At 44.7% G+C, this 25,258-nt stretch overlaps 1 protein-coding gene across 4 annotated transcripts in view; it reads right to left on the reverse strand.

The window, feature by feature from the left end:
* The window catches only part of Slc14a2 (solute carrier family 14 member 2), a 467,996-nt gene that overhangs the window by 15,812 nt on the left and 426,926 nt on the right, over positions 1 to 25,258 (reverse strand). For 3 of the 4 annotated variants that reach the window (XM_045144540.1, XM_004656819.2, XM_045144538.1), the window contains 6 exons: positions 24,484 to 24,631; positions 22,479 to 22,613; positions 21,310 to 21,359; positions 20,593 to 20,767; positions 3,283 to 3,405; positions 1,629 to 1,711 (listed from right to left, as the gene is read on the reverse strand). In XM_045144540.1, the coding sequence (XP_045000475.1) occupies positions 1,629 to 1,711; positions 3,283 to 3,405; positions 20,593 to 20,767; positions 21,310 to 21,359; positions 22,479 to 22,613; positions 24,484 to 24,631 (714 nt within the window). Of the gene's footprint in view, positions 1 to 1,628; positions 1,712 to 3,282; positions 3,406 to 14,423; positions 15,139 to 20,592; positions 20,768 to 21,309; positions 21,360 to 22,478; positions 22,614 to 24,483; positions 24,632 to 25,258 lie in introns of those variants that run through there. The other variant, XM_045144541.1, reaches the window with a different exon arrangement.

Genomic DNA, 25,258 nt, shown 5'->3' on the forward strand with positions numbered 1-25,258 from the left:
GATGGGTAAGAATCTTCCACATTTGGTGGCCCTCACACCGGGAAGTGACATTTGCAATCCCTTGGGGATCAAGCTGACATTTCCATTTGGTAAATTGCTATGAGATATTTTGTTAGTTTTACCTGTCTCTATTTGACATGGGCCACCACCACGAGGTAGAACAATATGACATCTTCATCCAGGAGGGCTCAAGCATGGGGAAGTTCTCATTTACAGGGTAAAGGTCAAATGGTAGTTTTTTTTAAAAATTTATTTATTTATTTATTTGCAAGCAGAAAGAGCTAAAAGGAGATGAGAGAGAGAGAGAGAGAGAGAGAGAGAGAGAGAGAGAGAGAGAGAGAGGGAGAATGGCTACACCAGGACTTTTAGCTGCTGCAAAAGAACTTTAGATGCATGCATCACTTTACACATCTGGCTTATGTGGGTACTAGGGAATCAAACCTGGGTCATTCAGCTTTTCAAGCAAGTACCTTAACCTCTGTGTAATCTCTCCAGACCTCAAATGGTAGTGTTTTCCTTATAATTTTTTAAAAAATTAACTTATCTACTTGAGAGCCAGGGGGAAGAGCAGATAGAGAGAATGGGTACATCAGTGCCTCTAGCCACTGAAAATGAACTCTAGAGGCATGCACCACCTTGTGTATTTGGCTTACATAGGTCCTGTGGAATCGAACCTGGGCATGTGGATTTGCGGGCAAAAGCCTTAAACCTCTAAATCATCTCTCCAGCCCAATAATTTTATTTATTTATAATCAAACATAGAGGTGGAGAGAGAGGAGACAGACAGACAGAATAGGTGCACCATGGTCTCCAGTTGCTGCAAACTCCAGATGCATGCATCACTTTGTTCATCTGGCTTTATATGGATACTGGGGAATCAAACCTAGGTCATTAGGCTTGGCAAGCAAATGCCTTAACTGTTAATCCATCTCTCTAGTCCCTCAAGTGGTAGTTTTAAGATTTAATCACAGACATCTAGATTTTCTTTAAAAAAATCACTGTCTTCTTTTGGCTCTTATTCTTTCTGCAAACTCTTCCAGACACAAAGTGGCCTTGATATTCATGACCTCACAGTAGTGGACACTACCCACACAAGATATGCATAACAGTGATATCAACACAGAAGAGAGTGGATTTGGAAAGGAGAAGGTGTTCAGTGGAGTGGGGATTTGGGAGAGGAAGGTGGGGGTCATGAGAAGGGATTATGATCATGGTATATGGTCTGTACTTATGGAAGTTTTCAATAAAAAGTTTAAAAAGATCACTATCTTACACTCCTTCTGACAGAATTTATTTCCCCCTGGCACAAATATCTTTAAAAAATTTAGCTATCCATAAACGTTGAGGTATAAAATCGAGCACGTTAAGATTCTGTTTCTGTTTTAAAATGGGAATGAACTTATTTCCTAAATACAATCTGATAGCAATTCAAATGGAAGAGATGCATGTTCACAAAGTAAATTGTTAAAAACACAACATTTTTTTAAAAATCCAACTAATTACATGACTGAAATTATGAAGTCGGGGAAAGTTTGCCTAATGAGAGCCTCCTTGGTGGATGAACTCAACCTGCCCTGGGCTCTGGGCTAAGTAAGGTGCAGCCCCTGATTTGGGGTCGGCATACTCACGAGCAGCTCCACGGCCGCCTTCCTGTACTGGGAGGGATGTGGCTCCTTGGTTTGTCTCTCCTGGTGCTCTCCTTTTCCAAACACTGGAGTTGGAAGGAAAGAGTCTTCAGTTCAGACACCTCCACTTTCACACCTTAACAGCAATTTCTTGCCAGAATGCGAGCTCAACCCTTCCCTAGTTCTTATGCCGCTGAAGAAGTATAGCGCCATGAAGCCGATAGCTTCAAAGGTCTTTCTTTTGCTTCATTGGTCATAGGCACATTTTAGGGTCCTGTCTTTGATGGGAAATGTACCTCTTTATTTATTTACTTTTTTTTTTTTTTTTTTTTTTGCCTTTTCGAAGTAGCCCGGGCTGACCTGGAATTCACTATGTAGTCTCAGGGTGGTCTCAAACTCATGGTGATCCCTCTACCTCTGCTTCCCAAGTGCTGGGATTAAAGGCATGTGTCACCACGCCCCGCTGAAAATGTACTTCTTCATGTAAATATGACATGAAGACCTACAGGAAGTTCTGAGACTCCTGTGACCCTCAGTTAAAATGCTCTAGTTTAGCTGAACCCCTGTTTTTTGTTTTTTTTTTTAGATGAGGAAAAAGCATCCCAGAGGGACAGTGACTTATCCATGATCCCTGAATCCAGGCTTGTTTCTCCTGTGCTACAGGGAAACTTGAGGGCACACAAAGAGAGGAACTAAGAAGTTCAAGTCCTTTGCTTGCTCCTCATGAACTCACGGGCTGCCCGAGCCGAGCAGGATCTGCATTTAAACTTGGTAATGATTCTCCCTCAGCTGGATGAGGTTGGGCTGTGTGTGTGTTTGAATTTTAGCATTTTTGATAGTTGGATCAGGACAAAAGATATTCAGATAGTCACTTGAAACATGTTTTGGTACGTCCTCACAATTCAAAGAAACCTCTTGTAAGGTGACTCTAAACACTTTTCATTATTATGGGTGGATCACTTTTAAGGATGTTCTGTTTGAGTAGATTCGCGTACTGAAGTTCTGGCTTTGGTGCTCTGGTGCCCTCCTGTGGCCGAGTGTTAGAATGGCAGGCTGGGCTCTGCCTGCCCCATTTTCTGTCAGTGTTCTGTTTCCAGGCTGCATTCATCAGTCTTTAGGGTGTCTAAGCACTGCAAGGAATGCATTAAAGGCACTGTGTTCCCACTTTAGAACGGGCAGAGGCTACAAATCCCAGCGTGACTGGGCTTTTACACCATGTAAGGGAAACAAACTAGTGTTGGAAGCTTCGGAAAAATAAAGAGTAGGGCACAAAGGATTCCCCATGGGTGGCATGACCAAAGCTGTTTTTTTTTTTTTTTTTTTTGACTTGTTGGCAAATTTGCTTCTCATGAAGAGCTCTAAAAGATTCTGCTACTAGCTCGGGCTGCACCCCAGATGAATTACGATGAGTCTTTGGGAGAGAGATGCAGATAAGTCCCATGTGTACCCAGGTTGAGATGCCTGGTTTAACCCTAGGGGCTCTCCATCAGTCTCCTCAGTCTAGCTCCATCCTCATGCCCCATGCTGGGTGTGTCAAGAGACAGGAAACCTGAGATTTGGCGAGAGGTCACATGTGAGAAGAACCACCCTGTGAAGTAGGGACTGTGATGGTCTGCTTGAAGTCCCGGCCTGGGTGCGAGGGGGAGGACGCGCACACCTTTGCTCCTCCTCCGAATGGATGACCACTCGATGTGGAACACGCTCCTGTGCTTGGGGAGTACAGCCTCAGAGCCTTCCTCTGCCTTCCTGCTGGCTCCTTGCGGCTGCTCCCCGCTGCTGCCTGGCCAGGGGCAAGAAGAGACAGGTCAGTGTCCCACCTGGTTCCCAGCTCTAAGAGCCAAGCAGAAGAGACTGGAAGAACCACACGCAGAAGCTGGAAAGGAGAGGGAGAGGGAGAGAGAGAGAGACAGGCTGATGCTCGAGTGGTAACTGTATCAGTATCTGTAAAAATGCCCAGTGGCTCCATTCCTTCTATCACAACTTCCCCTTTTCCTACAGAAACATGAAGATGAAGAGATGGATGAGCCAGTCTTGTACGCATTTAACCACGCTGGCAGTAGTGGGTAGACCCACTTACTACGCATCAGTGACTTAGTGAATCCCAAGGCTGGGGACATTTTAGATCACCTGGCTGCTTTGAAAAAATCTCTGAGCCCTGCCCTAGGCTAACAAAAAATATGGATTTCCCATGGTATTTAGAATATGGCCGTAATGCATAGCTTGGGTGGAGAACCAGTGATGCAGATTTTTGTTTCTTAGTCTGGCTCTTGGACCAGCATTAGCATCAGCTGGGAACTTGTTAGAAATGCATAATCTCATGTCGTTCTCTGGACTGATGGAATCAGAATCTGGATTTCAACATGCTCTTCCAGGTGAGCTCTGTGTACATTCAAGTTTGACAAGTAACAATACAGGGGAAATTAAGTGTCTTGAATCTATTACTGGCCACAAGAAACCCTCTTTTGTATCACGTTGCCACACTATAAGCAGATGTGTATTCATACACTTGTTGCTAGGAACAAGATTTGGGGTTGAGAAGAGATAGAATCTCACCATCTGGGTAGCCCATGAAGGTTTAGCTCCTAGGTCTGTTAATGGGAACATCTGATAATCCTTAGGGTGCGCAGCTAAATATGTTCTGCTTGGGGGTTGGGTGCATGTCAAAGGTCGTGTGGCTTCAGGGCTAGTGGAAAACATCCACGCTATAACATTTGTGTACTTTTTTTTTTTTTTTTTGAGGTAAGGCCTCACTGTAGCTCAGGATGACCTGGAATTCACTATGTAGTTTCAGGTGGCCTTGAACTCATGGCAATTCTCCTACCTCTGCCTCCCAAGTGCTGGGATTAAAGGCGTGTGCCACCATGCCCGGCTAACATTTGAGTACTTACCAAGTTAACTCATCTAACCCCTTCAAAAGTACCTGGAAATGCCTAGGATGAGCATTGCTTCTGTCAAAAGCTGGAAAACTGAAGCTTAGAATGTGGCATCTTATACATAGGCAGCATGGGCCTCTGAGCTTCCGATCCTTCTCTCTGCATCTTTGCTATTCACAGTCTGGTGTGAGGACCAGCTTCCCGACACCACCAGGGAGCTCATTAGGAATACAGGAGCTCAGGTGCCATCCCGGAATTAGTAACTTAAAATCTGATCTTAACAAGTTCCCCTGATGATTTGTGTGCACATGAAAGTCTGAAAACACTGGTCTAGATCTTACTGCTACTCATGTAGAGAGAATGTTAACAAAGCTAAGAATATAACAGGATCAACAGTCTAAGAGTGTATGGGGCATGTGCATATCAAGGAAGGAGGTCTTGTCTATACTTTCAGAATAAAAGGTAACACATGGCAGTATGCTTTTTCCTGTGATACAGCATCCTGCCCATGGTCAGCATTGAGCCATAACTTTCAACTCTGCCCTGCAGGCATACCTGGCCCATTAGTTTGCCCTGAGGTGTCCCTGCAAACAGGGCTCATGCAGGATGGCAAAGCAAGGTTCTCCCATACTGTTCTCTCTTAGTACACATCTACCTGTTGGACCATTATTTCTCATTCCTCATATGCCAAGTGCCAACCACCATAGTTTCTTCTCTGGAATATATATACACATTGGTTTTCTGAGGTAGGGTCTCACTCTAGCTCAGGCTGACCTGGAATTCACTATGGAGTCTCAGGGTGGCCTCGAACTCATGGCGATCCTCCTACCTCTGCCTCCCGAGTGCTGGGATTAAAGGCATGCACCACCACGCCCAGCTCTGGAAGAGTTATATTTTGACCTTAGCCTCATCAACTCAAAAATGAATGGGAAATTTAAGATAAAGTCCACATCTCTTGTCTAAGAGATTGTCTCACCAAGACACACAGCTACTTAGTTACAATAAAGCCAGGCCCTTCATTATGTCTCTTGGTTCTCAGTTCCTTATTCTTTCTATCCCATTGCTGCATTGTATTGTATAGGAAAGGCCTGTTTGGAGCAAGAAAGAGGCTTTTTGCTTTCTAAGCTTGTGACATGGTCCTGTACATCACAGCAATGGAAAATGCCACTCACTAACCTCTAAATTTTTATGTATACAAAGAAGGTAAATCTGTTTAAAAAACAAGAAAACATTTATCTGTATTTTAAAAGGAGAGTTGATTGTTAAGATATCCTGTGCTTTTTTTTTTTTTTTTTTTAGTGTCATGGGTGGAATACCTTCCAGAAAGTTGTTGGCCAGGGAGATCCTGATGCCAAAGCTCTTAGTTACCCACCAGAACTAGATGGTAAGACCCTATTGCTGAAGAATCCACATGTTTGGGCTGAAGGTCACTGAGAAGTCAAGCTGAAGCTGAGCTAGAAACCGCCTCCCTGTTGACTAACTGTCAGGATGCTAAAGAGAGTTACGTGGCCTGTTGGGGAGAAGAGTCATCAATGGTGTTAACCAGGAGTGGAACCTGCAAGCTTTACAACTGGCAAGTGAGGCCAGATGTGCCACCTGGTGCAATGATAGCATGTCTGGTATGGGGAAAACCAACTGCTGTCTGATTGGACTTGAGGCCTGTTCCATGGGAGGGAATTCCTGCTTGATACCGAAAACCATTGGGGAAGAGGTGATAGAAAGAATCTAAGGGCCAAAGGAAGGGCAGGGGTGCTTCTAATACTTTCTTCCAAAGTGGCCTTGATATCCATGACTTCACAGTGGCTGCCACTACCTACACAAGACTAAATAGTAGGAGGAAAAAAAATGATGACATTATAGTAGAAGAGAGACTAGTTGGAAAGAAAAAGAGATTTACTGGAGGGGGGATTTGGTAGAGGGAAAAGGGAGGATGATGGGAGAGGATTATGATCATCATATATTATCTATATTTATAGAAATCACTAAAAAGTTAAAAATAAGACACCTTGGAATTTTTGGCTGAAGAATTAACCATGGGGATGAGGTAGATGATGTTTTTGGGGTGGGTAGCTGAGGCATCACTAGTGACATTAGGCCTATTCTTACCGTGGCACAGCCGCCACATTCTGGTTCTTTGTGCGTAGTATTCTAGGTTCTGTTCCTGCTCAGAGCCCAGGAAAGTGAGCCAAGGCCACATATTATTCTGTTTCCCTAAAAAGACCAATGACAAAAAGCAAAGCCAGCCGGGCGTGGTGGTGCACACCTTTAATCTCAGCTCTTGGGAGGCAGAGGTAGGAGGATTGCTGTGAGTTCCAGGCCACCCTGAGACTGCATAGTGAATTCCAGGTCAGCCTGGGCTAGAGTGAGACCCTACCTGGAAAAACAAAACAGAACAAAACAAAACAGCAAAGCCAAGAAGCACCTTTCTCACCTGAGCAGTACTGAAGTGCTGGGTTACAAGCCACCAGGGTTGGCCAAGAGCTGAGAACAAGAGGTGGGAACAAGCGGTGGACACAGAGAAGTCCCCAGATGAAATAACCAATGTCTCAAGAAACCATTAGAGAGAAGTGATAGCAACTGCCCGCTACTGCCCCGCCCCCGGACAGATTTTCAGGACTCTCATAACAGATCAAGGCAATTTCAACAATATTATGGACATGTCTGTTCAACTTTAGAAATGAGATGTACCTATGCTATAGTGGGAAAAGCAGCATTGGTTGGAAATCAGAAGTCAGTACTTACTGCCTTGCATTTTCCAAATCATGTAACCCCATTGACAATTTCTTAATTGCAGGCAGGCAATTCTTTCAGAAATAAGTACCCAGACCCTGTAGGGCTGACCTTGCAAAGTCAACCTGCAAATGAGGATAGCTATTTTGCAAGGATACCTACCATTTCCTTCTCACATCGCAGTAAAATGATATAATAGTTGTGAATGCTCTGGAAGGGGCACCACCTTCCGAGGGCACTAGAATCCTCTGCTAGGCATCCAACCAGGATATCTCCTTTTAGACTTACCTTCATTGACTCCTACCTAATTGGGAGTTAGTCATGAGTTCTTTCCTTCACCTTTATAGGCTGGGGAGATCCTCGACATGCAGAATTACTCTAATCTCCCTTGGCAGCCCTAGCACTTATACTATATCTAATATATGGGATGCACTCAGAGTGTTTGCTGAATAAATTAGTTAATGATGATTAGCCTATGAATTTTAATTTCTGAATGATAAACAAAAAGTCATTGACTATTCCAGGCAATGAAATCTTTTTAAAAATATATTGCTTTTTTTAAAGTTTTATTTATTTATTTGAGAGTCAGAGAGAGAGAGAGAGAGACATACAGACAGACAGACAAGAGAGTATGGGTGCCCCAGGGGCTCCAGCTACTGCAAACGAACTCCAGATGCGTGCATCACCTTGTGCATCTTGCTTATGTGGGCCCCAGGGAATCAAACCTGGGTCCTTTAGCTCTGCAGACAAGCACCTAACCCATCTCTCCAGCCCCAAAATAATATATCTTATGGTAAATGTTAAATACTGAACTAGAAGTGAGAGGTTTTCACAGGTTGACAAAAGTTGTAGCTGAGCTGTGTGAGGTTTAGGTGTCGCAGAGCATGACTTGGACCAAAGAGTAGAAGTTAACAGATGGTGATAATATGGTTGGTTGGGCCATCTATGATCTATTCACCAGAAACACGGATACCCTATAGGAGTAGCTGGAAGAACTCAGCTAGTAAAAGAGAAGAAAAAAGGCCACCGAGGATGGAGATCTGACTTGAAGTGGTATGTTTTGATCACCAGATGTTACACAGATTTGTTCCACTGATCATGAAGCCCTAAGCTGCTTGGAGGTATGGCTGGACCTTCTATTACCCATGGGGAAATGGTATTCAGTAAGCCTTCCATATATTCTTTCATCACTGTCTTCCAACATCAAGTACAAATAGAAAACAGTACTCATGTGGCATTGTGCAGTAAACAGAGGCTGGGCTCTGGCTACCGTGGGCCCCAGCTGGTTGCTTGGAGAACTATGGACATTGCTTCCTTGACGGAGCTGTGACATGAGTTTGGGAAGCTGTGTCCTCAGTCACCTGTGGGTCACTATCAGCAGCTGAATAACTCCTTGGTATGCTACCTGGAGTAGGAACTGCTGTCTCCCTTCTTCTAACAAGCTTTAGTAAATGTTCCAATGCATGTTGCTTCACCCAGGGGACCGTTCAGGACCATTTCAGGGGCACGGTTCCTGCTCTCCAGGATTGCTGCCACCTCGTGCTTTAGACAGCAAACGTCCAGTGATCTTTTGTCCCATTGAGTTAGAAGAAACAGTTCTAGGCTCTAGTTACTTGTTCAGAAACACCTTCTGGGGAGTAGCGATCTCAGAATTCTCATGCCGCTAATGAGTGTGAGTACAAAGTTCCTCATTTGCAGGTTGAGTTTGCAAGGTCGGCTAGTACAGTGGGAAGGATTTTGTAGAAGAGTTCACTTATGAATAAAAGTTTATAGCTCACTGCAATATTTTGAAGAGAGGAAGATAAACCCAAGCCCAATTCGACATCTTTCAGAAGGGGATCTAGTTTATCTTTTGGAAAACCAGTCCGAGGAGGCCCATGCCTACACAGCAACACAAGTTCTCTTCCTCGGGTTTGAATTAAGTTTTACTCTCCTAGGCAGCTCGATGCTCTTTATACCTCACTCACAGTGTTCGGCAGACAGAGCATCTGGAATCCACCACCAAGAGCCATTTATCTTTCCTGCCCAGCTCCCTTCTGGTGGACACAGGCAGGCGACAGGCCATTTCCTAGTTACAATGCCAAAATGACTGTTCTTGGAATGGATATCATATTTAATGTGAAGGTTTTTTTTTCAAACAATTTTACACTATTATGTTTTGACCATAATTTGGACAAATGTTTCCCTATGTTGAGCCTTGCATTATGACTTTTCATTTCCAGGACTTTCTCTCTCTTTCCCCTCTCCCTCTTTTTCTCTTTCTAATTTTTATTTATTTATTTTCAAGAAGAGAGAGAAAACGAGAGGGGGTGGGTATATGAATAGGTATGTAAAGGCCTCCAGCCACTGCAAACAAATTCCACATGTATCACCACTTTGTCCATATGACTTTATGTGGATTCAGGGAATTGAACCTGGGTCCTAAGGCTTTTGTGTGTGTGTGTGTGTGTGTGTGTGTGTGTGTGTGTGTTTGTGTGTGTGTGTGAGAGAGAGAGAGAGAAAGGGAGGGAGAAAGGGAGGGAGGAAGGGAGGGAGAGAAATATGCTTTTGGGTAATAAATAGGATTATCCCCTTTTCTTTTTCTGTTAAGTCTTTTTTTATTATACTGAAGTAGGGCATTTTCATGAAAGTATATAAAGTACTTTAAGCAAATCCTTCCATATCCTGTCACTCTCCCCTCCGCATTCTTCACCATCTCATTGATTTCCTTGTAAATTTCACTTCTACTTTCATGTCATTTGTACATATATGCTTCTATTAATCTATAAAGTGTACAACCCACAGATGAGAGAAAACATGTTTGTCTTTCTGAGAATGACTCAATTCACTTAAGATGATTATCTCTGATTGCATACATTTTCACATAAATGGCATAACTTCATCATTCTTTATAACTGAAAAAAAATTATAGTGTATTTTCTTTATCCATTTCTCTATTGATGAACACCTTGGTTGATTCCATAGCTTAGCTATTGTGAATAGTGTGACAATAAACACGGATGTGCAAGTATCTCTGTGATGATATAGCTAAAGACCTAGGAGTGGTGTATCTGGTTTCAGCTGATGTTTTCAAAGGTCATTCTGTAAACTATCATATCTATATACACTTGAATGTTATTGGAAAAGGATTCTGAGGCCTTCTAATCTGGCTTTCTCCTTCCAATTGGGAAACTGAGGCTTGGAGAAAAGTGACCACATAGCACAGAGCAAATATCACATAGATCTGCCTCTTGATTGGTAGTTTAAGATTTATTTCCCTAAATATTACTCCCTATAAATATTTTATTCTGGGTTTATCAATTTAAGTATGCCTTTTGAATGTGATGGCCTAATTAGATATTCTGGAATCATCCATTACTCTTTGATTGATTGTTTTGCTTTCCTCAAGAAAACTCTTGAAATCTTTCTTAGCCTTCCTCGTACAACTAGACTAAGGGGTGGGTTGAGGAATAAATTGATAAGGAAGAAGATATGATTCATGGGAAGTTTTTTGTTTTCAAGGTAGGGTCTCACTCTAGTCCAGGCTGACTTGGAATTTACTATGTAGCCTCAGGGTGGCCTCTAACTCAATGGTGATCCTCCTACGTCTGCCTCCCAAGTGCTGGGATTAAAGGCATGTACTACCACACCTGGCTCCATGGAAACATTTTGAGATTAATTATTTGGAGGGCCTCGCTTCTTAATAAATTCAGCCACTTTTTTCTTTCTTTTTTTTTTTTTTATAAAAAAATAAGGTGGGGCATAAGTCTCAATGGATTTACCTAGATTTTATTTTATTGGATGGCTTTGTTTTAGTCTAGAGAGAAAACACTTATAAGCCTATATGAGTTAATATCACATTTAAACTCATGTTACTTTAAGAGAACCTTGTAAATGAGATTAGAGAGTACAAAGGCCACAGCATCTCTCTTTAACTGGGACACTTGGCCTATTTTCCTCCAAAATTATTGGTCTATCTGATTTTGATGTTTCTTCTTCCAATCCATTCTGTGATTCAACTTTGCAACCATACCTTTATTTCAACTTCTTACTCAATAATTTCCATGGCTCCACATTGCTAAGAGCATAATGCCCCGACTCTTCCATCTGGCTTTCCAGATATTCCACACAGGGCTAACTTTAGTATTCCATCTCATCCTTCCTCTGCCGCACACTGTGCCATAGTATTCTTGTTTCTCAGTGTTGCTTAGTGCTTCCTCCATCTCTCTTCTTGCCTGAGTTCTATCCATCTGTCATTGTTCTGTTTATGTTCTGCTTTTCCCATGAGGCCTCCACTCATAGCTTATTTGGCCTTATGGATCAACCTGTTCTTTGAAACCCCATTGAATTTACACTAAATACTCTAGATTAAATCTTTTGAAGCTTAGGCCATGGTAGAATTTCTGTTTGTTTCTTCAGACAGGGTATCACTAGGTAGCTCAGGCTGGCTTCAAACTCACAACCCTCCTGCCTCAGCATCCTGTTTACTGAGATTATAGGCACACACGTCATGTGGCTCACAGTAGAATTTTATGTTGACAGTTGCATCACATATGAAGTGAAGTCAACTAATGTTTTCCAATCTAATTAAACTATTTGAAATGACCAATTCTTTTATAACTAAGTGTTCTCTTTTGGTCAGTAAGGGACAACTGAGACCCAGAGAGAAGAGTCTTATCTGAGGACACACAGCTGATCAGTTATGAAGACACATTCCCTGTCCTATATTGTCCCAGAGTTATCTGGAGCCTCAAAGGCCTACCTTATAGTCTTTGCTATAAGACCCCTAGATCACACAACAAATTCTCCCTGAAGTATGGGATGCCTTTATTGCTGGATACTCACTAACAGCCACAATTAACCTTAATCATTTTTCCTGAAGGCCCCAATAGGTTTTAAAGTCTGGGGTATGGAAAGGCTTACAGCCTTCATTAATAAATTTCTGGCTACTTGACAAGTCAGATGGATCCTACAGATAGCCTAGAAATTGAGAAGTTAAAATGAGTGAAGCCATGGTCACAATTTACCCCATAGCTCTTTTATTTATTTATTTATTTATTTATTTATTTATTTATTTGAGAGCGACAGACACAGAGAGAAAGACAGAGGGAGAGAGAGAATGGGCGCGCCAGGGCTTCCAGCCTCTGCAAACGAACTCCAGACGCGTGCGCCCCCTTGTGCATCTGGCTAACGTGGGACCTGGGGAACCGAGCCTCGAACTGGGGTCCTTAGGCTTCACAGGCAAGCGCTTAACCGCTAAGCCATCTCTCCAGCCCCCCATAGCTCTTTTATCTTTACAGTAATTCTCTTGGGACAGATACTGTCCAACATCTCCTGGTTCACAGTGTTAAGGATGCTTTATTTTGTATTTCTATTCAGTTAATTTAAAAATTAATTAACTAATTAATTAACTTTTTGTGTCAGGGTTATAGTTGAGTTACAGCTATAGCTAGAGAGTTTTAGTTTATATTTGTTTTTGCATGGCAGGACTTCTCCATTCAGGTTACTACTCAACACTAGCATACCTGGATTGTCTTACCTCGGGGCTTTTGAGACAGTCCTTAGCTCTTTGGATGAACCCTAATCAAAGACCTGACCTCCCTTAAATTCTTGCCTGGGCATAATCTCTTTTAATATGTCAATGACTTGTTAGTTGGCAGCTGAGATCAAAATACTTTTCAAAAGTTAGCTTCATGTAGATATAAGGCTTCTTTTCCAAAGAGCCAAATCTCCCAACAAAAGGTCTAATTCCTGGGTCTAATATTAATCTCAAGTACAAGGAGCCTTTCCATTCACTATAAGGAACATGTTTTAATATCGTCATACCCAGTTTATGCAGGCTTTGTGTATATATACTAGTAAGCTCTTTCTCTCTTCTCTTCCATTCTCTCCTCTCCTCTCCTCTCCTCTCCTCTCCTCTCCTCTCCTCTCCTCTCCTCTCCTCTCCTCTCCTCATCTCTCCTTTCCTCTTCTCCTTTTCCTTCTCTCTCTCTCTCTCTCTCTCTCTACACACACACACACACACACACACACACACACACACAAACACTCTCTCTATTAATTTTTTTTTTCAAGGCAGGGTCTCCCTCTAGTGCAGGCTGACTGGAATTCACTATGTAGTCTCAGGGTGGCCTCAAACTCAGGGATCCACCTACTTCTGCCTCCCTAGTGCTGGGAATAAAGGCATGTGCCACCATGCCAGGCTAAAATTTTTATATCAGTTCTGGTCTGGTACATGTATTACCCCAGTGTTTTGGGATCATTGTTCCCTGTACAACGCCCAGCAAGTTGTTCAGGCTCAAATTTTTTTGTGCCAGTTTTGGAGTGGATTACATACTTTGTAAGACTATCTTTTCTCTCACCAGATAATCCTGGAATGTTGCTCCTTATGGCCTACGTCCTGAAGTATCACTTTTTGTAGCTATACAAAACAAGTCTATGGCAATCTAAGATGGGTATGTAAGAGGGTCACCAAGGAGATAGGTTACTGAGGAGTGGGGAGGTATGGAGACAGCCTGGACTAGTACAGTCTAGCTCTCTCAGCGTGCCTGCAGAAGGGGACAGGACACAAGGCCAGAGGACATGAGGGGACAGACCAAAAAGCCTGGAGCAGGTGACAAGGGCCCGGAAATGGCAGGTCCGTGACTCTTGGGAGAAAGATGTTTAACTCTACCTCATTAGTCAGAGGGTTTCATCCCAGAGGCTCAACTCAACCCAGCGGTGCTCTGTAGACCATACGATGTAAGAGCTGTGTTTAAAGGCTCAAGGAAAGGATCATACAGGATATGAACGCACGTCCAGCAGGCAGGAGAGGTGGGAGAGGGGCACTAAAGAGCCATCAGTTCCCCTGGTTCCATCCCCGGGTGAGCAAGATGAGCCAGGTTGGGGTTGCTGATTCACACACCCAGACTTCTGCTCAGGATCTCTTACCACTTGAATAAGTCTCTGGACTAGAAGTTATTTCCTTATCTATAAAACAAGGGGTTTGAACTGTGGATATTTAAGAGCCTTTCCAGCTTGATGCTCCCGAGATCTAGATTATTCTTGGGAACTCTGAATGGATTTCCCACCCCATGATTGCTTTCTCCAGATGCACTTCCAGGGTACAAAGCAGTAGGATTTTTTGTTTTAGTTTGTTTGTTTTTGCCTTTGAAAAGCCAGATGCTCCTGTGGGCTGGGGCCTATCTGGCTCACTTCTGTTCCCAGCGTCTCTTACCTGGGCTCCCGTAGATTCCTGCAAAGGGCTGGAGGAACGTAGATCATCAGCCTGGAGAAGCAGCTTCTGTCCAACGTCTCTGGTCTTCAGCTCCAGGTGCCGCAGTGTCTCCTAAACCCGAACCCTCTCACTACCCTGAATCCCCCAGGCCATCCTCTTCCCAGCTTGGTATGAATTCACTAACACGTATCTCCTAAATCCATGCCTGTAGATCTGCCGATTGAGGAAGGGTACCATGGAAGAGGAAGAAGACAGCCAAGCGCCCTTCTGCAGCCCTCTTGTACTCTCGGGTGTTCCTGCTGGAAGATAACTTCCTAACTACCTTGGGGGAGCTGAACTCCAGCTGCCATGGTCCCCTCTACCAGGTAGCTTTCCTGAAAGGGCAGCCCTGGTATGACAGTCCAGTCGCTTCCTCCTTGTCTCTCAGGCGTTAACTCCTCTCATTAGAATTTTAGCTCCAGAGTGCCTTTCTTAGCGTTGTCTCCTCAGGGGGCCAATTTGCCTTCCAACCTCAATAAACTCCCTTAATTCCCCTACAGGCAGGACTCAGGCTGGGGAGTGGTGGGGCCGTCAACGTCTCAATGGAAATTTTTGCGCAGACTAGGTAGGAACTAGCTGTGGTCTTCCTAGTTCTGAGAAAAAATTCAGACCTTTCCTCCTAACTCTTGTTGACCAGAGTCCTGGGTGAATCACCAGGACTCTCAAAACAAGAAGGGCATGGGCTAACCTCTGAGGCCAGAATGGACCCTGAGGTCTATATATTAAGGAGCCTGGTCCTCCCAGGTCCCATGAGGCCATTGGTCTGGGGAGCTGAGTTGGGGAAGGAGTCCTGTCCAAAAATATTTTGTTTGGCTTCAAGAGTATGATGGGTCATCAACCCCCACACTTGCATATTGCCTCCCCGTTTAGCATATGCGTAGGGGTGGAAGGTGGTGTCCTCCCCAGAATCAAAATGACACTTCACATCAAGGACATTAGCTCCACCTGAGTAGACAAACTCCCCCACTGACGTCAAAGGGCTCTGTCCTGCTGCACCAGGAACTTTGGAACTCCCAAAGAAGGGTCCTGATCAAGGAGGAAGGAACAAAAACAAAAGGGAGGAGCCCATGGGCCTTCACATTCCAGGGAGAGGCCAGGAGTCTATGCAGTGCAGACCAGTTCCCTAAGCAGGTTCCTTACAGGGTCCATGGGTGCCTGTTGACCACGCACCTTAGATTTTCCCCCTTTTTTCTCGGTCCCCTGCCATCTGCTCTCGCAGTTCAGCCCTAGGAGCTTGTCCCTTGTACTCTTGCTTTGGTTTTCCCTTAGGGCTCCTGAACTTCTGTGGTGAGAGCTCATTCCAGCTCTTTGAGCATCCATCCATCCATCCATCCATCCATCCATCCATCCATCATCCATCCATCTGTCCCAGACATAACACAGAGATACCATTTGTGAGTACTATGCCACCAAACTGGAAGGAAGAAATGGTTATCCTGAAAAGTCATCTAGAAGGCCACACTAGCTTCATGAGCTGAATGGAACCATGGTCCAGAGCAGTGTCTCTCAGTCACACGTACTGTATTATGTTCAGGGTGGGGCAAGGAAGTGCCATCCTGGAAAGCGGAGAGCCGCAGTAGAATCTCGTGTCTAATGTTCCTTACCAAGCCCAACAGCTCTCAAGCAACAAATGCCCTCCAAGCCCTGTTCATGCCTCCAGACCTTTTCCTTGAAGGCTCAATCAGAAATCACCCAAGAACGAAGTTCTCTTCAAAATGCTGTGGCTCCTTTCAACTCTACAGTATCAGCCCTGTACAGGGAGGCTAATGAAATTAACTACTGTGACCAAAACTTGACGCGATCAGATTCCTTCTAGGTACAGGGCCAGAGTCCCCATGAAGCAAATGTGCGAAGTGCCCCGGATACTGCTTCCTCCCTCTCCAGCAGCCCACGCAGCTGTGGGGGAGCTGGGAAGTCTTACTTAGTAGTGCACAAAGGGTCATCCTCCCCTCTACCCCTCTCCTTTTAACTTTGGAATTTCTCGTTCCACTCCAGTTGGGTGGGGTCCCTACAGGTTCCTCTATCTTTTTATTTTATTTTATTTTATTTATTTATTTTTGAGGTAGGATCTTTCTCTAGCCCAGGCTGACCTGGAATTCACTATGTAGTTTCTTAGACTGGCCTCGAACTCACAGCTCTCCTCCTACCTCTGCCTCCCTAGTGCTGGGGTTAAAGGCGTATTCCACCACACGGGGCTGTTTCCTCTATCTTTCTTGGCATGGCTAGAGGCAGGAAAAGGTAGGTGAGTTAAAAAAAAAAAAAAGCAAACAAACTCACATAAATTAGAGATGCTTTTAAAGGTGCCAAATGAAACTGTGTGTGGTTTATTGGGTGGAAATCCTGGCCACTGTGAAATTGCCACCCCTCACCTTTTTTTATTTCTTTGGTTTTTGGAGATGATAGGGTCTCATTCTTGCTCAGGCTGACCTAGAATTCACTATGGAGTCTCAGGGTGGCTTCAAACTCACGGCGACCCTCCTACCTCTGCCTCCACAGTGCTGGGATTAAAGGTGTGCCCTTCCATGCCCGGCCCTACCTGGTTTTAGATGAACTATTTCCAGGCTCTTACGATCTCTGAGGTTTGAGGAAACAGAGGCTCACAGACATATAGGAAACATGAACACATGGGAGCATATTGGTTTGGTGTGGTCACAAATACAAATGGAGGAGACCAAGTGGTGGTGAAAGCTTAGACGGGAAGAACTCTTCAGAGGGAAGAGGGAAGGGGATAAGCAGCTCCAGGCCCAGAGGAGTGATGCTAACTGGTTAGTGCCAGGAAAAGCCGCAAGGCGGCAATGGTCTTTGCTCTGAAGGTTTGGCTATGTTAGTGATATTTCTTCCTTCTTTAGAAACTCAGGACCATCAGTTCACAGGAAGTGGAAGCTGGAAGACAGACAGTGGCCTAGCCGCCCCCCCCGCCCCCCCCAAAGCAAGTAGTCCCAGCAGGTCTCTAACTGCTCCTGCAGAACCTGGCAGGGGACTCGGCCTCACAGGACACCGCTGCTTCGGCCACTGGCATTGTCTGCCAGCTCCCCTCTTCACTGACTCGGTCGGCTTGCTTCTTACTGGAGCCCTGCGCTCCGCGTCTCAGAATCATCTGCCCGCAGACAGCCATGGCTTCAGCCATTTTTCTTCCCAAGCCGTCGTCATCATTCTTAGAGGACAAGGACACCCCGGCCCCTCACTCCCTCTGCTTGGCCTCAGCTCAACATGCCCTCGTGTCCTCTTCCACCAAAGACCTACTCAGGATCTGCTGCCTGTGTTTTCTTCCCGCACTCCCGCCTTCTTCGTGGAACCTCGCCTCAGAACTGGCCCCTTCCACCTAAGATGCATATGATCGATCATGCTTCCTGGGTCACCTGCCCGGGACTGTTTACATTTTACCAGATTCAAAGCCTGCAACCAGGATGACTGGGAATGCCTAGGGAGCCGTAGGAGAGGAGACACAGGGGCCAGGAGGGAGAGAAGCCCAGACATTTTCTGGGAATCTTTATAATCATGCTGGATACAATTCCTAAACAGAAGACCGACCTAAGTAGGTAACTTCCTCAAGGAGAACACGGTCACTGCGAATGCAAGAGGCTCAGGTTGTCTGACCAGCTTCGTCTTTGTCGCAGGTGAGAGCATTTGCCTGGCCAGGCGAGTCACCACAGCATAAATTCCTTGAAGGCACGAACTAGTTTGCTTCTTTCCTGGTTTATTGTCAAGCCCGGGGCTGAGTAACACATTAATAGTTCCTTACGTGAAATCCTCTGGGTGAATGAGCAAATCCAGGTCAGGCCACAGGGTGGAACTTCTCAGCTTGTGAATGTTGGTATTCCGTCCTGGGCTACCAACATGCCAGCCCAGCTGGGATGGAATAAAGATGATGGGCTAAAGTTTGGGGCCACAAGATACTGGACTTCAGAGGCAAGAGGAAAAAGATGACAACAAAAAGATACTATGGGCACACACAATGATATTTCAGACCCCCACCCCCAAGATTTCCTAAGACCCTGAATTTTTGAACCCCCTGCCAAAAATATCAAGTTACTTTTCTTGCTGAGTTGAAGGAAGGAAAGGTTACTGTTGGGTCCTCAATCAGAGATGCTGGAAGATCAAGGGGAAGAAATATCTCAAAGCAGAGCAAAAATACAAATGATAAAACTTGTGACAAGGCAAGTGATTTGGAATAGAATCCTAGGAGGCCTGACATATGAATAGAGTCCCAGAAAGAGAAGACAAGAGAGAAGGAGTAAAAACAATGATCACACAAATGTTAGAAGAAAAATCCCTGAGTCAAATAAAAGTTTGGGTTTATAAGTGGAAGGGCAATGAGAAAAGATACAGAGGCTTAACTTCATACAATTCCAGAGCCTTAAAGATAAAGAGAAGGGCTGGAGAGATGGCTTAGCGGTTAAGCACTTGCCTGTGAAGCCTAAGGACTCTGGTTCAAGGCTCGATTCCCCAGGACCCATGTTAGCCAGACGCACAAGGGGGAGCACGCGTCTGGAGTTTGTTCGCAGTGGCTGGAGGCCCTGGTGCGCCCATTCTCTCTCTCTATCTGCCTCTTTCTCTCTCTGTCACTTTCATAAATAAATAAAAATAAACCAAAAGAATTAAAAAAATATAAAGAGAAAATCCTACAGTAATCTAGAAAGAAAACAAATTTACAAAAGATAAATAGAAAATTAAGGATCACATTTATAGACAACTGAGGGGTTAAGATATATACCAGGGACCTTACACCCAGCCAAAATCCCATTCGCTTGCCAGAGACATGTCTTTGGGGATATGCAAAGAATTAGGGAATATATTACCTATATTCTCTCCTGTATTATTAACAGAAGACACTCAAGGAACAGTTCTAGCAAGTAGCACATGGGTCAAAATAGAGCTCATCAGACAGAAGTTGACAAGAGGAAAAAATGATTTAAAAAAAGTACATATGTAATACAGATAGTAAACTCCAAATAGACTTGGCTACTGGGGAAATGTGATAAAATGCTGAGAAGTGTGAGATGGTGTTTAGTAAGGATTCTTGCAAAAAGAAGAGGCATATTGCAAGGTATAGCATTAAAAAATGATCAACAATGAATAATATTTGGGTGGAAGATGGCTGAAATCTAAGTATTCTAAAAGTGGGCACTGATGAGGGAAAGAAGGGAAGGAGCATTGGAGAAGTATTGGAGGGGTATCTTATCAGAGCAAATTATTTGGCATTTTCTTTTTATGTAATAGAGAAATAGTTTTTTAAAATTTATGTGTGTATGTGTGCTTGCATACATGATCTTGTGTGTGGGAGTGCATGCGTGTGCCCAGTATGTGTAGGCAAGAGGTTATTTATTGAGATAGGATCTCTCACTGAACCTAGATCTCACTGGTTTGGCAAGAAGAGCTAGCCAGCGAGTCCCAGGAATTTCCTGTCTCTGCCTCCCCAGCACTGGGATTACAAGTGTGCACCACCATGCCCACATTTTACATGGTACTGGGGACCCAAACTCAGGCCTCCATACTGGCACAGCAAGCAATTTTACCCACTGAGCGTCTCTTCAGATGGAGAAATAGGATTCATATCCAGAGTGTTGGGAGAGGCGCTGTAACTGCTCGTGGGAGGGGAAAGCCTTGATGTTCTAGACTGTTCATATTCCCAGTGCTGCAATTATTTGTGTGTTGACTTTTCCATCCTTGTGAATTCTCATGTGTAAGGCTCGGTGTGCACATCGGCCACTAGCTATGCACTGAGGTGCTTTCGCTTTTGACTTATTCCTACTCCATGTTAACCTAGGAGCCACTGAGTAACATCAATCTGCAGCCACTATTATTTAGTTAAGCATTTCGATGCCATCTCCTAACTACCCTTCCAAGACTGATGTTTGTATTTTACACCAACAACATGCAAATCACACTCCTTACTGCTAATTCCAGAAAGCTCATCTCCAACTTTCTTTAATGGTGCACAATGGATAGTTATAAAGATGAGGGCAGAGGGAGAAAAAAAATCAGCCAGAGGGTTAGGGAGGTTCAGGTGTGTTTGATTCGATACAGGTGCAAGGAGAGGCAAGGAAGGTGAGCGCTGAGCTGAGTGCCCCCGCGTTGAGACCATGGGGGTCCAGGCAAGAGCATTTCTGCCTGGAGCTGGGCTAGTCACCGCTGGTGGACTTCTGTTCTTCACCACCCTTCATTGTCAGGTAGTAGATGCGGTTGGCCTCTGGGTAGGTGACTTTGCTGAGTGGAAGCTTGTAGATGGCAGGGTTGTTGGTTGTCAGGAGAAGGAAGATGAGGGAGGAGAGGCAGAAGGGCCAGGTGCCTGGTGGTACACCCACCTGGAAATGCAAACAATGGAGACTGAGGAATGCTTACAAGCTCCTGAGTTGGAACTGAGACTTGAGGAGAAGAATATGGGGTTGGGGATGTCCCACTCATGATAGTATTAGTGTTCCTAGATAACAGAATGCCAGAGGAAGTTGAGATGTTGCTCCTTTTGGGCACAATCAGAATCTTAATGTTGGGGCTGAAAATTGGACCTTGGATGGTTCCCACTGCAGCCTAATAGCTCCATCCTTGACCTCCACTGCTAGTCACATGGTGCTCCATCTAGACACAAACACACACACACACACACACACACACACACACACCGGACAAGACATACACACATGCATGCAAGCTCTCATCCATGCACTCTATAGATGCATCGATAATACTCTTTGGATGAATCCTGGATAAACTTTGACAGAAGCATTGGGTGAATTAATCAGATTCTATACCTCCCCCAGTCCTTTGATTCTTCTACAAGATCCAAGTGTCTGGAAGCTCTGAGGGGGGAGGAGCACCTTGGAATAGAGTTCAAAGACTCCGGACTTACCACCGCCATCATGTTGGAGAGGGCTGCTCCCATGTACGCACAGAACAGGGCTGTAGGGGCGCAAGGTCAGCAGCGTCAGCTTCCCAGAGCCCGCACCCTGCTGCCCCGCAGCATAGGAGGCCTAGACCCAGAGCAACAGTCCCACATGCTTTCCTGCAACCTCAGTGCCGGTACCATACTCTGATATCTGACATTTGGCTGATGTCCCTCAGTACCTTTGTGGTTCTTGCCCCATAGACTCTGCATTATCTAGGAACTGAGGTTTAACCCCTCCCGTCTTCTATCATGGATTTGCATAAAGCCAGTGGTCAATTCACATCTGTTGCTTGTCCCCACTGATTTTTAAAAATAGTTTTGTGGACAGGCGTGGTGGCGCACGCCTTTAATCCCAGCACTCGGGAGGCAGAGGTAGGAGGACTGCCATGAGTTTGAGGCCACACTGAGGCTCCATAGTGAATTCCAGGTCAGCCTGGGCTAGAGTGAGACCCTACCTCGAAAAAAAAAAACAAAAAAAAAAAGTTTTGTGGTGGAGAGAAGGTTTAGTGGTTAAGGCACTTGCCTACAAAGCCTAAGAACTCATGTTCAAATCTCCAGGTCCCACGTAAGTCAGACGCACAGTGGCACAAGCACGCAATGTTGTACGTGTGCGCAAGGGGGCGCACGTGTCTGGAGGTCATTTGCAGCAGCTGAGGGCCCTGGTGTGCCCATTCTTTCTCTCTCTTTCTCAGCCTCTTTCTCTCTCACAAATAAATAAAAAAGATGATAATCCTAAAAACAGTTTTCATTGTTGAACTGAGAATAGAAGGGGTTAGGCTTCCTTATGGTGGTAGTTTTCTCTTGCTCTAGCCAAGGTGGACCTGGAATTCACCATGTAGTCTCTCAGGCTGGCCTCAAACTCACTGTGATCCACCGACCTCAGCCTCCCAAATGCTGGGATTAAAAGTGTGCGCCACTACGCCAGGTTCCTTACGGTATTTTTCAAACAATTTTCTTTGTTATAACTTTTCCTAACTCTTTTCCCCTTTCTTCTTCCTCCTACCCACCACTGCCACCACAGTCTCTTTTCCACTTTCATGGCATGGATTTTGATGATGGATTGGCACGGGCCTATAAGCCACGGGAGAAATAACAGCCAGAGTGGTCTGGTTGCCACTTTCTTGAAAACTTACCACAGACAAGGGCTAGAAGGTGGGTCTGCCAGGTGAGGGCATAAAACATGCCCCCGATGGCTATACAGGAGAGGACAGAGTTGTAGCTCCAGAGGCCCAGGTAGATCGTTTCAAAGGGTGTGGCCACGGTCAGGGCTGTGGAAGAAGGAATGACATTTCTGGGTCAGAGAACAAAGGCTTCCCCAGGCCCAAGAGTGGCCTCTTTCCCGTCATTCAACCCCACACCCACACAGCTCTGCTTATCAAAGGAGCCTTCACAAGTAGTATGTGATCTTAGGGAACCAAACAGGAAGAATAAAACAGTGGTTTCCAGTCTGGTTTTCAGAACCCTAGTTTTCACACAGAGATGTGAGTGTACCTGGGATGAGGAGAAACCTAGGGGGGCGTGGGGAGTCTCTTTAATGCCTCTCCTGCAGCCAGAGCAGCTGCATTTTCAGTATTTATGGTTTCAATTTAAGACTACAACCTTTGTAAAATAATAATAAAAATAACTTCTCTTAAAAAAAGTTCGCTTTCGGTGTTGGGAATACAGATCAGTGGTAAAGCACTTGCCTAGTCCACGTGAGGTCATAGGATCAAATCCTCGCTTCACTCTCCCCACCTCCAAAAAATATCACCACTAAAAGGTTCGTTTTCAATGGGTTCAGAAACATCCTGTTCACTAACAGATAGATGTAGACAGAGGAATGTCATAGCAGAGTTGAAGATGTGAACAATAGGTAAATTTCGATAAAGAATTAATATCTCTTATAGTATTTTTATAAATTTTTGATGAGCTTGGAATTATTTCCAGTAATTTTTTTTTGAATGTCCTGCTTCCAAAAGTCTTTGCAAAAACACTGGAATAAGTCAAAAAGTGGTCTTACTTCCAGAGTCCCCTCTGTCCTGTTTTCTGACTCTATTGAGGGAAAGAACAGGTCCGTATATAAATGTGTATACATACATATACATATGTGTAGGAATACAAAATTGTACTTGGGAAATGCCAGTCCAATTTTAGGAAAGCCATTCCTTTTCGCTTACTTAAAACTTGGAGGTGTTAAGTCACGTGTCCCGGGGGGCGTGGGGAGTCTCTTTAATGCCTCTCCTGCAGCCAGAGCAGCTGCATTTTCAGTATTTATGGTTTCAATTTAAGACTACAACCTTTGTAAAATAATAATAAAAATAACTTCTCTTAAAAAAAGTTCGCTTTCGGTGTTGGGAATACAGATCAGTGGTAAAGCACTTGCCTAGTCCACGTGAGGTCATAGGATCAAATCCTCGCTTCACTCTCCCCACCTCCAAAAAATATCACCACTAAAAGGTTCGTTTTCAATGGGTTCAGAAACATCCTGTTCACTAACAGATAGATGTAGACAGAGGAATGTCATAGCAGAGTTGAAGATGTGAACAATAGGTAAATTTCGATAAAGAATTAATATCTCTTATAGTATTTTTATAAATTTTTGATGAGCTTGGAATTATTTCCAGTAATTTTTTTTTGAATGTCCTGCTTCCAAAAGTCTTTGCAAAAACACTGGAATAAGTCAAAAAGTGGTCTTACTTCCAGAGTCCCCTCTGTCCTGTTTTCTGACTCTATTGAGGGAAAGAACAGGTCCGTATATAAATGTGTATACATACATATACATATGTGTAGGAATACAAAATTGTACTTGGGAAATGCCAGTCCAATTTTAGGAAAGCCATTCCTTTTCGCTTACTTAAAACTTGGAGGTGTTAAGTCACGTGTCCCGGGGACCGCGGGCCAGGCTGTCGCTGCGCCTCTCTTCCAACCCCTCACTGCTGGGCTCTGAGCGCAGGCCCTTTGCATTTCTCCACATGTTCTGTTACTGCAATCTGCCGTCTTTGGAGTTGGCTCAAGAAAGGGAAAAATAGATCCCTGCTCCCTACAGTATTTTAAACTCCAGCGAGGATAAGTCTAGAGTTGTTGCTATGTGCTTGGGAGGAATGAGCTCAGGAAACCAATCCCAAGCACCTCTCTGCAAAGCGGGGGGCTTTGCCTTACCTGCTAGTGTCCCCAAGATGGACCCTATGGCTGCGTGCAAGCAGATGAGTGGGGATGAGATGAACACAGCCACCAGGATCATGCCACCTGTCCAGGGATTGTCACAGCCATACACCTGGCCGACTCCCACGGGGATGGTCTGTAATAGCTGCAAAATCAACAGCACGCAGGTCACTGGAGTGTGGGAAGGTAATGCAGAGACCAGGTATCAGGGCCAGGACAGGGGCCATTCCCGGAGCAGGTAATGAGGTGGAACAGAAGATGACCATGACCTTCAGCGAGAACAGGGGAGGGCACAAGCTGGAACAAATAGCTCCTCACTCTACCACCTACCAGGCATCCAGCCTCCCTCATGCTCAGACCCCCAACACAGAGACCGGGCACGGACACACTTGAAGAACATACGGCCTCTGCTTTGAGGAGAAGCTTTGATGGGGCCAGAATACACCTCCTTCTTACACTGCCATTGGAGTTTCAGGCACTAGGAGATTTCTGTTTGACATCCTAAAATCCTAGGAATATTCTGGAAATATTCTAGGCTGCTTCAGTAGATGATTTGGCTATTGGCTACTCGTTTCGAGGCTCTGAACTCAATCCCGTGGTCTCAGATCTTTACCACCTTTCCTCTATCTTCATCAAGACTTGTTCTTGTGGGCTGGAGAGATGGCTTAGTGGTTAAGGTGCTTGCCTACGAAGCCTAAGGACCCAGGTTCGAGTCCCCAGAACCCACATAAACCAGATACACAAGGTGGCACGTACATACGGACTTTGTTTG

This window comes from Jaculus jaculus, chromosome 2, assembly GCF_020740685.1.
Source record: "Jaculus jaculus isolate mJacJac1 chromosome 2, mJacJac1.mat.Y.cur, whole genome shotgun sequence".
Taxonomy (NCBI): Eukaryota; Metazoa; Chordata; class Mammalia; order Rodentia; family Dipodidae; genus Jaculus; species Jaculus jaculus.